Genomic DNA, 13,773 nt, shown 5'->3' on the forward strand with positions numbered 1-13,773 from the left:
ATTGTTACGTGATATCCAGTCAGGGGATGTTCTGAAAACATGACACCTTATCTTATTTCAAGTACCCAAATAAATGAAGCGACGGCAAGACCGGCGATACATACTACGTCCATCTGCTGCTAACCCGACCGCCTGCCATGAAAATAAATCCAAGAAAGCGTGTACGGGAAAGGACTAGGCCGCAAAAGTGTCTTCGGAAAATCACAACAAAGCACGCCACATTGTTATCCAAGTGGGTCAAAGCAGCGCTATGTCTATGGACAAAAAAGCGTGACGCCTTTGAAAGTTCCATTTCAAATGCAGTCGCTGAGTCTGCGCGGTGTGGCGCCCGCCAGAGGCAGACGGCCTACCAAATCACCATCGCGACGAGGCACAACATCAAACGTCTGTGTCCTCGCTTCCACGACTTGGGCTTGCTCCAGCTTAGTGAAAATGGGTCACATGGTGCCTGCCGTGAGTGGATAAAGACAGCCTTAATAATAGCGTTTGGGGAAAGGCCGGCCGCCTGGGCACGAGAATAGCGAGGAGGAATTAGCGCTGGACTTCATGTGACGACTGACTGACTGACTGACTGACTGACTGACTGTCGCAAAGCGCGTCAACCGGTGCAAATGTTGCCATTTCGTTGGAATTGAGATTCTGGCTTGGAGACAACGAAGAACATTTCTCTTCTCGACAACCCCCTTTATAATTGAAAAGGAGCATTAGTCAAACCAAATGTTTTTGGAAGGTTTCTTGTTCGGTTTATTGGCACCTTTTGTTTTGGGCTTGCACTGCTAACAGACGCATAGCAGTCTTGGAAAAAAGAGATTGACGACTGCCCTAGCTGCACCGGCGATGGGATGGACTTCATCAAAGGAGAATGAAATACGCCTCGGAAAGGATTGAGAACTCATCCGATTGCTTTGCTTTCATTTCACACTTACTTGATTCAAAAGTCAAGAGTCCAATGGAGCTTCTTTTTAGGGACGGCTGAGCATCGGTGCCGATACTCGGTATCGATACCGATACCGGCCTGATTTCAAGGCCTCGCACATTCGAAACTTAGAACTAGAAAAATAGAGGAATCAGAACACGCAGGAAAAAAAAAACCCAAAAATCATTTTGCTGTGCCAATCCAAACAGTATGTACACAAGAAGCAGGAATGGACATCTGTTGACATACTAAGTGTTGCATAATGTGAAGCATCCTGTCCTTTTCACTATTTTAGCACTGTTTGACAGGTCAAAGGATAGTGTTGTTAAAAGTCAGGGGCCACATTTTCTGGCACTGAAAAATGTCTTACAAGCGCGCAGGAATGTTGTTCATTAGCACGCAAAGTCCATCACAGCGCTTTGTTTATATTTAGGTGTTGAATTACAATGGCGGCCACACAAGCGCAAACTTGCAAGGCATCCAATGACTGCGAAGGGCCTCGCCGCTGATTTTGAGGAGTCGGTGAGCGACTTGATTTCTTTTTTTCCGTACACGATTGGATACGTTTGAATTTTGGTCAGAACCAACGATGGTGATTGCACGGCCGTGCACGGTCACAGTTAGGACGGAACGTGGTTTTACGTCGGTTCACTGGATTGATATTCGACTTTGCTTTATCGAGAAAGGCTGTCGGCATTTTGTCTGTCAGCTGAGCTCGTTCCCCAAATACGCTCGGAAGAGCGTGCAGCGGTTCACGTCTCTGCCTCGCACTTGTGAGAGGTACTCGAATTTGGACATTGGCCTTCCACACGGTTACCCGATGGGCCGGCAGCAGTGCTTATTTGGGTTTCCCAGAGGCTTCCTAGCCTATTTCAAAAAGACAATTGTCGGGTTCATCGAATTGAACGATTGCTGGATCATTTGCGTTGATTCCCGTAGCGTAGCGTAGAAGCTTCCCAACTTTCAAACGGCTTGCAACCCTAATCAATCTCTCCATCTCAAGAGGAGGCAAACGAACGAATGGAAATAATAGGTGCATTTGTTTTATTTTCAAAAGGTTGTTATTTACAGTATGTACATAAAGGCACCCCACAGAAGGTGCAGTAACACAAAGCATTGCACAAAGTGGCCGTGTGCAATGACATGGGGATGGATCTCTTCCAAATGTACAGTGTATGGCTAATCTCACTCAGCAGCAGAAAGGCACACTCGCAATCAGACAATTACACAATCACCGCATCCAGGAATCCAGTCGACGACAGACGCTATTATGGGATGTGCTATGATAAATAACATTGGTCTTGCAGTGCTTCAATTTTCTTCTCCATAAACTAAAAAACAAAATGTTTAAAATATACAGTACAGAGACGACAGTAGCTGGTGTATTTCCACCCACTGATATTCAAGCACACATTCCTCTGTAACTCTCTCGAGTGATCTTTTGAGACCGCCCTTGACCTCAGTCCACCCTCCCTCCCTCCCTCCCTCCCTCCCTCCCTCCCTCCCTCCCTCCCTCCCTCCCTCGCCCGGCCGGCTGGCCTCTCGGCGAGCGCTCAGAGTTTCCGGGAACCGACCATTGGGGTGAAAAATGTCCGTCACCTCAAACACCTCCCGCTGTGCGTTGTTCCTTCCTTCCTTCCTTCCTTCCTTCCTTCCTTCCTTCCTTCCTTCATCTTCCTTTGGAAAAAGTGCTTAGTTAACGCGAAGGCGGTGCTCCTTCGCTTTAGCCGTGTTGGGTCCCCGTGGTCGTGGTGCATCGAGCGGTCAGGGCTTTACATGGGCAGCCTGTGGATGAAGGAGTGGAGTAGTCCAGTCTTATTACAATCAGTATTTGCTCAAAATGCCAAGTACCGTGGGCAAAATCATAACAAGAATCAAGGCTCGAGGAGCAGAAGCGAAGCTTTCATTCGAAACCTGCTTTTGTCAAAGGCTGGTGCTCATCGGCTGCGTACCGTTTTCTTGGTTTCACTTCCCAGCCATCGCGACACTTGACAAAGGTGAGCGATTCGCCGGGAGAAATGTCCGTTTTCGACGGGTCTTGGGCACAGAAGGTGAACCTGTAAAACAGGACTGCTGCGTTAGCATTTAGCAAACATATTTACCGTCATCAGGTGTCTTTTCATCCGTCACCGCTCACTTCTTCTGCGTTTCTCCGGCTTTCACGCGAATCCGTCGGATTTGCAGCACAGGTACGGAAGGCTGGGCGTTCCAGGCCCAGAAGCTCTTCTTGATGTTCTTCCACACGGAATATAAAGACTCGCCGTCACCTTCCCAACTCAGTTGGATCCGCAGCAGGTCGCCGATGTCTTCCTCGGTGAACACCAAGAAGGTGTTGGTCAGGTTCAGGCCGATGGAGTTTTCCTGCCTGCGCCATGAAAAGACAGGAGCGGATTGGAGCGGGCGGGCGGGCGGGCGGGGCTGCTAGCGAGCAACTTTTTCAAATACGTCCGACGTGGTACTCACACGTCGACGAAGATGTCCTCCGTGTCGTTATGCTCGCCGATCAACTTGACGTGGAAGGTCGGGTCGGCGTTGTCCGCCTGCTTTCTGTCAAACACGTGCATCTTCATCTGGTAGTGGTAACCTTGAACATAACAACAACAACGTTGGCTTAATGATTCATTTGTGAGTCATCACGAGACTTGAGGTTAATTAACAACAACAAGAAGCGATAAGAAGCAATAAAGCAGATGCGGGGGGGGGGGGGGGGAACGCCAAGTCTCAGGATGTTGATGGACATTTTGGAGAAAGCTTCCACTCCTTTTAAGCAGCCAAAGGAGGACATAGAAGCTATACCGGTAATACAGAAATGGGCAATGTTGGCAAAAGAAGCAGATGCTGAGACGAGACGCTAACCTGGCCAGATTAGGTTCGAAGCAATGCTGGCCAATAAAGCTACGTTGCCAAAGACCACGTTGAAGCAATGTCAAAGTCAAGTCTTTGCTGGCAAAGCAATTCAAAGCCAAAGCCCAAAAAAAAGAGAGGACGGTTGAGTCGTCTCAAAGACAAGTTGAGTCTATGTTAGGAAAAAAGACATCAAAGCTAAGTTGCAAAAAGAATAGAATGCTTTTTAAAAAGGAGGAGGAAGTGGAAGCAACCCCAGTCCGTTTGAGCGAGAGGCAATCGAGTTCCAACACGGTATCTTCAGCAGGCGGTGGGTGACTCCCTCCTCCCTCCCTCCCTCCCTCACCCCCTCCCTCCCTCCCTCACCTCCAAAGGGAGTGTCGGCCCGCGTCTTCAGGTACATTTTGCTGTTGCGTCTCTTGCGCATCTTGCGGGCCTCGTAGCCGATGTTGTTGCAGCGGTTTTTGCGGCAGCTCAGACAGATGCCTTTCTTGAAGCGCTCCGGGTCGGTGCACTGGTAGGCGAAGCTCACGTGCTCCCGGTTCATCAGCGAGTCCACAAACAGGTGCACGGCTCGCTCGTGCTCGCACTTCATCACCTCCATGAAGTCTGGAGCAAAAGGCGCACGGACAGCGTCATTTGAAGCGGCTCGGCCAGGGAGGACGCACCGCGTCGTTCAAAGCGGCAGGCTCCGCCGGGGGGCGGCGGCGGCGCCACTTACTTCCGGCCACGGCCAGCACGTCGCCCAGCGAGCACCCGGGTTGGATTTCGCCTCCGTTGGGGTAGATGTCCACGTCGCCGATGGGCTGTTGGATCCCGATGCTCACTCCTAAGGCTTCCCGCGTGTACGTGTGGAGGACGTCCACAAAGTCGGCGTCGTCGGGAGAAAGGCGCCTCTCCTCCTCCACGCCCTCAAACATCGGCCCCGCCGGGTCCAAACCTAGTGGGAGTGACCACATCGTCGTACCCGTGACCATGGCAAACGCCGTTCGATATTTACCATCGCGCGAGTGCGGCCTTTGAGAGAGGAGCGACGTACCGGTGATTCTCCCGACGGTTCCGCGCACGTGCGTCCCCGCGTAGCCTGCCACGTGAGCCCCTAAGCTGTAGCCGATCAGGTGCACCTTCTCCAGAGGCAAATTCAGCTCATCCTGTTGAGAGAGAGAGAGAGAGAGAGAGGGGGAAAAAAATGACGACATCGGCAGCTGCTACAGGAACAAATGGCGCTTGTGAGCTGGCCACGCTCGGTTGAGCGGGCGGACGGGCGGGATAAGGCTTTCTCCCACGCTACGCCGTCCGTCCGCCTGGGCCATCTGTCTAAGCCCAAGACTCTTTGTCCGGCCGGTCCCGTTACGGCAACAAAGCAGCAGACGTTTCAGGCCGCTGCTACGGTAGAACGTTCCGCTCCATCAGGCGAGCACATACTATTTGCCAGACGGGCATTTCGGAGAGCTTCTCCAAGTACCTGAAGCCAGTCCAGCATGGCGGCGATGTCCCGGCCGACGGCGTGCGTGTAGTTGACGGCGTCTGGGTACAGCTGCTGGGCCATGGAGATCCAGTCCACCACAAGCACGTTGGCCTCGCTCTCACGCCTCATGACGGCGGCCACCAGCTTTTGCATCCAGCTTTCAAACATGCCACTCATCTAGACGAACAAATAGCTGCCTTTCATCCAGCGCCATCCGCGTCTCACACACGTCAAGTCAGCACGACGAGTATTTCAACGCACCGTCCAGCCGTGGATGATGAAGATGGTCTTGGCCGTGGCGTTGAAGCCGCACCGCTGGAGACATTCCTTGTTACCAGCATCCAGATAGCAGCCCTTCTGGTCCAGATCCAAACTCTTCCTCATGTTGTACTTGACGGAGACGTCGACGGTGGACAACTCGTCTCCACCTGAGCGGAAGGAGCTCAACGTTAAGACGGGATCTTTTTGGTTTCTCATGCAGCGTCTGATTTGGTCAGAGCATCAGGTGGACGTTGGCTGGCGATTTCAAGCATTAGCCCACTGCTTGAGCCGATCAAATGCTCCGTGAGCAGGCTGTCGAGGTTTCCCACCCATGACTCCAAAGCCACTATTTCTTCGAGTTGCTGTCTTCCACACAGCTGCAGGAGCCACATTTTGGGCATAATTACACATCATCATCATCATCATTATGACACGCGCATACGATCTGCACAACATCATTCCAATGGGAGTGTGCATGATCGAGAAAGACAAAATAGAAGCGATGGAAAAACAAAATGAGAAATGAGTGACTCACTACTCCAATACATTCAATAAATGTTGTGCAAATAAGTATTACAGGCTGCTGGATGATGCCATTTGAAGCTTTTTTCTATATTGGTGTGCTTCACATTGGACGAATGAACCCGACGGCCCGGCTGCTGGAAATAAAAAAAGAGAAAGTGAGCTCGCTCAAGCTAAAACGTGAGTTCATCTTATTTCCTCTTGTGGTGGATCAAACGTGGCACACATCTCTCTCTCTCTGTCTCTCTCTCTCTCCCTTTGCGTGAGATGACTCCATTCCCATTTGACTGTGCTCAGCGCACTTGCTCCGTTTTGAAGGAATGATTCAACCTTAACAAAGGCGGAAGGAAACGCGCTGTTGTGACACGCAGCAGCTATAGCGATATCAAAGGCACGCACTCAAATGAATGGAAGCGCGCTTTGCGCAAAAGAAATCCAAAGAAAGCAAAGATTTCTTACCATTTTGTCCGTGCGTCAAGGCAGCCGCGCACAGCACAAAAATCCACAGCAAGTGTGTTTTAGGATTCATCTGAAAGAGGATTCTGGATTGTTGTTTTAAAAGTGCCGGTCCGGCGTTCTGGAGTGACAAAAAAAAAAAGAGCACGTAAAGCCGGCCGGCTCTGGTGCGGCTTGCGCGTTCAGTCAGTTGGTGGTGTTGGTGGCTCGCTCGCTCGCTCGGTCGCTCAGTCGCTCAGTACGTCGCCGCGGTGCTCCCTAACTCATTCACTCACTCGCTCCCTAAGTCACTCCGGTGCCCCCAAAAATGTATGAACTCGCTCGCTCGCTCGCTCATTAGAGTTTTAAATGGTTTCCTCCGGTCCTTCAGTCATCTGATCATGGGCTGATCTGCCGCGCGTCTGATTGGTCAAGCCCCCGTTTGTTTACGTCGGGGGCGTGGCCTAAATTCAATGAAGCCGTAGTAAAAGAAAAAGAAAAAGACGTGCTTCTCTCACACACGCACACGCACACACACACACGCACACACACACAAGTAAGTGTGTACAAGCATAACACGCGCGCACACACAAACACGGAGGGACAAAGGGAGGGGCAAGCGCGATGCACTAGAGGCAAACTTCGTCTCGTCATTAACAAATTCACACAACGTGTACAATGACCAAATGACTTGCGTCAAAATGCCTACAACAGGAGCGTGCACCTTCACTGGAATGTCTTCAAAGACTCATGTGGAAGCAAGGGGGGACTGACTGCTGCTGCTGCTGGAGCTTGTGGATGGGATGGGGTGTGCATCCTGGGGTGTGCATCCTGGGGCAGGCACCCCCCCCACACACACACACACACATGAAAGCACCACCTCCCTTCTCCACCACCATCTTGCTCCTTTCTTTGCTTGGCTCTCCGCCAAACCATCAGCTTAGTGCACTTTCAAGTGATGAAGCCCAGAATGGGCGCTACAATAACAATAGTACTCTTTGTGTGTGTGTGTGTAGGCCTCATCAGTCACCAGCCAGGAAGTGTCACCTGCCACCATGGCGGCCCACGCTTCTTAATACAGCCTAATTGTTCATCCAATTTGGAGTGGGCCAAGTGAGGATCCATCCAATCACATTGCCCTGTTTGGAGACATTTCTTGGCTCTTCTGAAGCTACGGGCAAAGAAAATGCAAGTAGAATTCCATAGATAAGAATTAGGAGTGCAAAGAAATGGTGGAATCTGTACTAGCAGAAGAAGAAGAAGAAGAAGCAGAAGCTCCGCTGGCAAAATAAGGCGTTGGAACCATGCCAGATTAAAAAAAAGTACGTTACATAGATGGAGAGACAAACGTGATGCTGGCTGAGAAGAAGTAGAAGTGATGCTGGCAAAGGAACTGGAGTTGTGCTGGCAAAAGAATTACAAAGTAGAGCTGCGAGCAGCCTCACCCATCATTTTCTCACTTGGCATCATTCCGTGATCAACTTTTGCAAATTTCGAACAAGATGAAACTTTGTTTTTTCCTCTTTCTTTCTTTCTTTCTTTCTTTCTTTCTTTCTTTCTTTCCCCACACGAGAGACGATTCCAAAAGTCATGTGACCTATTTACGCAAGGCTCAAGTGCAGATGTATTATTAATAGAACTTACAGCTGGTGAAATGATAGCAGAATGAGCACGCTACTGTACCTCTGCAGACAGTTACGGTGGGGATGAGATGATACAATTTAATACAGCATGACATTCAAAGCACTCCTCACTCTTCAAGTTACAACAAATGGAAAAAGCATCTGTTTGCTTTCTCCAGATGACACAGGCGTCTGTGGAGACATCCTCTTTCGGCTCTACGTCATGTCACTTATTTGACGACGTCCCACAATGTTCAAAAGAAAAGTCCTTTTGGCACTGGTTGGTGATAGATGCCACATTTTCATGAAGTTGAAATGCTTTTGTTATTTTTTTTCTGTCTGCCAAATGAGGGGCCCAGCCAGAAATATTTCAGTGCCTTGGCCAAGGTGACACAAAATCTCACTGGCCTCTCGGTAACTGCCAAGTCAGAGTTGATCACGGACAGGCTTCGGTGAAATAAAATACAGGCGTAAACCGAATCTTGTTCGATGCAATCAGAATACAAGCAGGAACAAGTCCAAGAGAAAGAAGCACTTTTGCTGAGGCGAATGCATTTTTGTTGCCATCGCTTCACGTGATCTTGCTAGCTAACAGGAAATCAGAAGATCATCTGTCAAGACCATACTGTGATCAATCACTTGTCCATTCAAATGCTATCTAAAAAAGGCACACTCGGACCAAAAGCACTTCATTATTCAGAATTCTAAACAAGATCTTCCTTTGGATGTGAGGGGGACCAGAGTGACCATGTCCACCCTCTATCATCATCTAGCTCTGCCCCTGCCTGACAGGCCGTCACAAAAAATGAACGAATCAAAGCGTAATTGAATCGAGACATCGTTTAGCACCTCGGTCTCCACTTCCAGGAGAATACGTAGAATCAATCCGATACTAGATTGCATGACCTTATTTTCGACGACGATCCTGTCTGTGTCAGAGCCGTCCATGGCTGTGGTGCCATAGCAAGGACAACACCGCCATCGTGTGTCTGGATGAGCGATGCGCCGAGCGAGCGGTGACACAGCAGGAGGCGGCGGGCGGAGGTACCGAGGGAGGGAAGGCAGGCGGCAGGCGGCAGGCATCAAGCAGCGGCAGCGCACCGGATCCTCCATGAGGGAAGAGGCCAGGGACAGCTAGCCAGCCAGCCCCGGCTTCTCCTTCTCATCTCTGCCGTATTCCTCGTTTCGCTTTTGCGAACCAGGCCCGAGCTAGGGGCCGGTTTGGGCATCGTAGGATGTCCCGTCATGAAGGTAAGAAAAACGGCGGCGATGGAGCGAGCAAGGTCGCTCGCTCGCTGGGCCGGCCGGCCGGCGTTTGCCACAGCGTTGACGGTGACGCTGAGGGCTGCTGAAGCACTACCGACCGGCTAAGCGAAGCTAATCGAGAATGTACTCGTTAGTCGTCGCTGAGGCGATGTTAGCGGCGGCCACGACGTGTCATGTCCAAGCAGTCGGTCAGTCAGTCAGTCGGTCGGTCGGTCGGTCGGTCAGTCACCACGACAAGTTTGACGGCGGCGATCTGATGCCTGACGTCCGTGTTTCAATGACAATTGGAGCCCCACACGGCGCTGTCAAATAGGCGGAAGAAGCCCACAGCAACGCAACGCAACGCAACGGAACAGAGCGGAACGAACGTCTTGCTATGGGGAGCTAACGCGCTGTGTGATTAGCATGGCGGCTAATGGAAGCCAGGCTTACCACACTGGGCTGAAGCCGAGCGGAGGAGTGCCGATTGATTGCCGAGAGCCGGCCGGTCGACCAGGGGCAGGAGACCAGGGGCGATCCTGCCCTTAAAACTGCCGTCCGTCAGAGCCAGTGTGTGACAGACAGACAAATAGTCAGCACAAGCATGTCCTTGCGGCCAACCTTGCCCGGCCGGCGTTACTACTTCGACTCAGCCACCTTAGACTACACGAAGAAGTCGTTTTCGATGAATCCAAAGGCTAAAAGCTGCCTGGCTGCCTGCCTGCTGCAGGTTGCTTCATCAATTCGGCGGCCCCAAATGAACCCTCATCTTCCAATTCATCTCCACAAGTGTCAGCACATGGCACATGTCAACTTTAGTTGCATGATCGCCCCAAACATAGCCTTTGTTTGAAACAAATGTCATGATCAGCATGACAACTGTATATTGTCAAATATGTCCATTTTTTGAAGCAGGTGTTATTTTCTCAATGCACCTGTAAAAGGGGGGGGGGGGGGGGGGGGGGAGCAGCCTTGTTAAAAAATACCAAACCTGATGCCTTTAACGTGTGGGACACGTGTGTCTGGGTGAGAGCTGTGGCTGACAGCACCTTCTGTGCAGCGGCTCTTCTCCGAGTGTATTTACTGTAGAAAGAAAGAAAGAAAGAAAAGGCCAATAAGTAAGTGCACTGCCTCTATTGGGAGAAGGTGCGGCTGAAATATTTGGAGGCCTTTTCATCCCCCACCTTTCGTCTAATGCTTAACAAGACAATTGTATCTACTTTCATCATTGTCATTTTTATTTATCACCCAATTGGACAAGAAAAAACTCTCTGTCTCCGCTAAAAGCAAACCCCTCGCCCTGTTTTGCTTCCATGTTCAGGCGTGAGCTGCGATGCGTGTTTGAAGGGCAACTTCCGGGGCCGCCGCTACAAATGTTTAATCTGCTACGACTACGACCTGTGCGCGTCGTGCTACGAGAGCGGCGCCACCACCACCAGACACACCACGGAGCACCCCATGCAGTGTATATTGACGCGGGTCGACTTTGGTGAGTAGCGCACGCCAGTCTGGTTAGGGGCTGGAAGACCTTATGTGTACTAGCTCTTCAACTGGCTTGCTTGGCGATTGTGAGATAATCAATACTTGGCTTGAGCTGAAATGCTGCGGTCGGCGCCGCCGGCCCTCTCTCCCCCTCTCCCTCCCTCCAGACTTGTATTACGGCGGAGAGGCCTTCTCGGTGGAGCAGCCCCAGGCCTTCACGTGTCCCTACTGTGGCAGAATGGGCTACACGGAGATGTCCCTGCAGGAGCACGTGGCCGCCGAGCACACGGAGACTTCCACAGAAGTGGTACGTCATTCTGGAGACGCCCAACGTTAGCAGAGTGGCGACGGTCCCCTGAGAAATGTGGATTAGATTTGGAAGGCCATGTCCGCCCGCCCGCCATCAATGTTGGCGACATGTGCTTGTGACTGACCTTTGGGCTATTTACATGAGTAGACCGACATTCATTCGAGTCAGTCATTTTCATCTTCGCACCCTGTTGACGCAATATGCCGGCTGGCTGGCTCGCTGGTTGGCTCACCTCACTTGGTCTGCCTTGATGTCTTGCAGATCTGCCCCATATGCGCGGCGCTGCCCGGCGGAGACCCCAATCACGTGACGGACGATTTTGCCGCCCACCTTACACTTGAACACAGAGCACCCAGAGATATGATATCCTTCCCCCAAGTATTAGCAGATAAATGAAAGGGAAACGATTTCATTTTCTGACGTCTACCTGCTTCCTCAACTGCGCTCTTCACGACGAGTCGAGCGGCGTGCGGCACGTGAGGCGGATGTTCCATCCCGGGCGCGGACTGGGCGGCCCCCGCGCCCGCAGGTCCAACATGCACTTCACCAGTAACACAGGCGGGGGGCTCTCCACCAGTCAGAACTCTTCCTCTCAAAGCTCCAATTACAGCCGGGAGGCCATGGACCCCATCGCAGGTGCGTCGCAAAGCAAAGCAAAGCAAAGCAAAGCAAAGCAAAGCAAAGCAAAGCAAAGCAAAGCAAAGCACCACGTCTGTCGCCGCAGCTAGCCAATTTTAGTCCAGGGCGCGAGGCCGCAATTGAAGAAAATGTTTCGGGTTCCCCGCAGAGCTATTATCGCAGCTGTCGGGCGTGCGGCGCTCGACGGGCGGCCAGCTCAGCTCGGGCCCGTCGGCCTCGCAGCTGCAGCAGCTCCAGATGCAGCTCCAGCTCGAGCGGCAGCAGGCGCAGGCGGCGCGGCAGCAACTGGAGACGGCGCGCAACGCCACGCGCGGCGGCGGCGGGCGCGCCAACGCCATCCTCAATGCCAACTCAGCCGCTGCCAACAACCCCAACCTGAGCGCCAACCACAACAGCAACGGCGGGCTTTCAGAGAGCCCCGCCCAGCACACGGCGCACAGCTCACACTTTCTACTCAGCAGGTGAGTTGCTTTCAAGCAATTGGGAGGTGTCGCACAAGCCTCACTCATTTCATCCCCCCCCCACCCACTCGTGCTCTCGGCAGGCTGAGCGAAGCACGCGTGTCCGAGGCGGAGCGGCAAGCGTGCGAGGCGCAATGGGCGGACAGAAGCTTGTTTGTGACGGAGCTGCTGCTGTCCACGCTTCTGGCGGACCACCACCAAATGGACGACGACGACGACCCCGCCACTGCCGCCGCCACTGCCGACCACCACCGCCGTCGCTGCCGTCCCGGGTCACTGCGAAACTTGGTCGACTTCCAGTCCATGGGCTGCGTGGAGGTGATGACGCTGGACGTGGCGCTGGAGAACCTCAACCTCAGAGAGAGCAATCCCGCCGCCACTCCTGCCAAGAAAGAGCCCCCCTCTCCGTCCCTTTGATGGAGTAAAAAGACTGCAACCCCCCCCTTTTTTTTGTTTGTTTTTTACTCCTCTCTGATTTTGTCATTTCAGCCCCCCCCACTTCATGTGCGTACGTGAAATACGAGTTAGACGAGTGAATGTGACAAAGAAATATATAAATCTATTATTAAAAAAAAAAAAGCAAAACAAATCTATATGAAAGCTGATAATCACTTAACTCACACGCTGGCCATGAAAGGTGCCCCCCCCCCCCAAAAAAACAACCACCTGCTGTTACAAGCTAATACGCATGATCAAGCTTCATGTGCACACACACTCTGATTGACAGCCGCACCCGTGTCCCATCTTCTTGTATCACGTGGCTTTCCAATGACTGGACACACTACAAGACTTTTGATCAAACACAACCATTCACTTGGACCTCTCCACGCCTCGTAAATGCAAAGAGGACCGACCGCAAAGGAAGTGAAGCAGGGAAAAAAAAATCATGTATGCTCTTTTATTTTTTTTTCCCAGCTAACATTTCTCCTCGCTCCAATGGAAGTGTGTCAGGCCTCATGAAGAAGACGTGCAATGTATGAACTTGCGGGCTCAGTCGACCTTTCAGTGTGGACCACAATAAACTTGTTTTGGATGGAAATCAACTAACAAAATACTGGACTGGACTCCTCTGTGCGTGTGTGTATATAGTTCAGTATGCAAGTGTGAGATAAAGCGTATAAATGAGAGGTTGAGTGTATAGTACAGATTTGCATTTAGAAGTCCCAGTGCAGTGTCCTGAAACTTAAAGTGAGGACTCAATTTCCCAGAAGCCTTTGTGACACAAATGAATCTTATCGAAGCAAAGTGGTGGAGAACACGAAGAAAATAACCTTAAAAAACAGGAAGATGCCTAAGAGAGAAAAAAATGCAAAGTAAACGTGTTAGATATGACTATATAACATATTGAATTTCCCATGCAATTTGTCTTCAAGCGACGACATTCAACTGCGTTGCAAGCTTCGCTTCATGAATCCAGGAAAGCAGATTTCAAAGTAAAATGATGTATCAGTGGCAGAATAATTCATTCATTGATTAGATTTTTTTTTTTTTACATACCTGCCTTTGTCGTCACACAAAAGTTTTCCATTTAAAGCAAGATGCCAGAGTGCTCATCATCATCATAGTAA

General features: G+C 51.2%; 2 protein-coding genes across 2 annotated transcripts; one reads left to right on the forward strand and one right to left on the reverse strand.

The window, feature by feature from the left end:
* Positions 1–1,943: 1,943 nt before the first annotated feature.
* Positions 1,944–9,929, reverse strand: lipg (lipase, endothelial). Its single transcript, XM_088377293.1, has 11 exons — positions 9,767–9,929; positions 6,471–6,588; positions 5,490–5,656; positions 5,226–5,405; positions 4,800–4,911; positions 4,482–4,700; positions 4,127–4,369; positions 3,380–3,500; positions 3,054–3,281; positions 2,869–2,973; positions 1,944–2,701 (listed from the first exon to the last, which is right to left on the reverse strand). The coding sequence occupies exons 2-11, from the start codon at positions 6,538–6,540 to the stop codon at positions 2,689–2,691; spliced, it is 1,458 nt and encodes a 485-aa protein (XP_088233419.1). The 5' UTR covers positions 6,541–6,588; positions 9,767–9,929; the 3' UTR covers positions 1,944–2,688.
* Positions 9,070–13,257, forward strand: LOC148397266 (E3 ubiquitin-protein ligase KCMF1-like). The gene is made up of 7 exons (XM_088377294.1): positions 9,070–9,319; positions 10,635–10,802; positions 10,963–11,102; positions 11,367–11,468; positions 11,558–11,741; positions 11,893–12,205; positions 12,289–13,257. The coding sequence occupies exons 1-7, from the start codon at positions 9,304–9,306 to the stop codon at positions 12,620–12,622; spliced, it is 1,257 nt and encodes a 418-aa protein (XP_088233420.1). The 5' UTR covers positions 9,070–9,303; the 3' UTR covers positions 12,623–13,257.
* Positions 13,258–13,773: the final 516 nt, after the last annotated feature.

Source organism: Syngnathus floridae, chromosome 5, assembly GCF_059516105.1.
Source record: "Syngnathus floridae isolate MCC-2025c chromosome 5, RoL_Sflo_1.0, whole genome shotgun sequence".
Classification (NCBI taxonomy): Eukaryota; Metazoa; Chordata; class Actinopteri; order Syngnathiformes; family Syngnathidae; genus Syngnathus; species Syngnathus floridae.

Excerpts from the sequence above, each read along its gene's own strand:
- lipg (XM_088377293.1), bottom strand. The coding sequence starts at position 6,540 with ATGAATCCTAAAACACACTTGCTGTGGATTTTTGTGCTGTGCGCGGCT. Across the intron at positions 5,406-5,489 it reads TCATCATCCACGGCTGGACG|ATGAGTGGCATGTTTGAAAG; the intron begins GTGCGTTGAAAT and ends TTGTTCGTCTAG. Across the intron at positions 4,701-4,799 it reads AACCGTCGGGAGAATCACCG|GTTTGGACCCGGCGGGGCCG; the intron begins GTACGTCGCTCC and ends CACTCCCACTAG.
- LOC148397266 (XM_088377294.1), top strand. Across the intron at positions 11,469-11,557 it reads ACAGAGCACCCAGAGATATG|GACGAGTCGAGCGGCGTGCG; the intron begins ATATCCTTCCCC and ends TGCGCTCTTCAC. Across the intron at positions 12,206-12,288 it reads TCACACTTTCTACTCAGCAG|GCTGAGCGAAGCACGCGTGT; the intron begins GTGAGTTGCTTT and ends TGCTCTCGGCAG.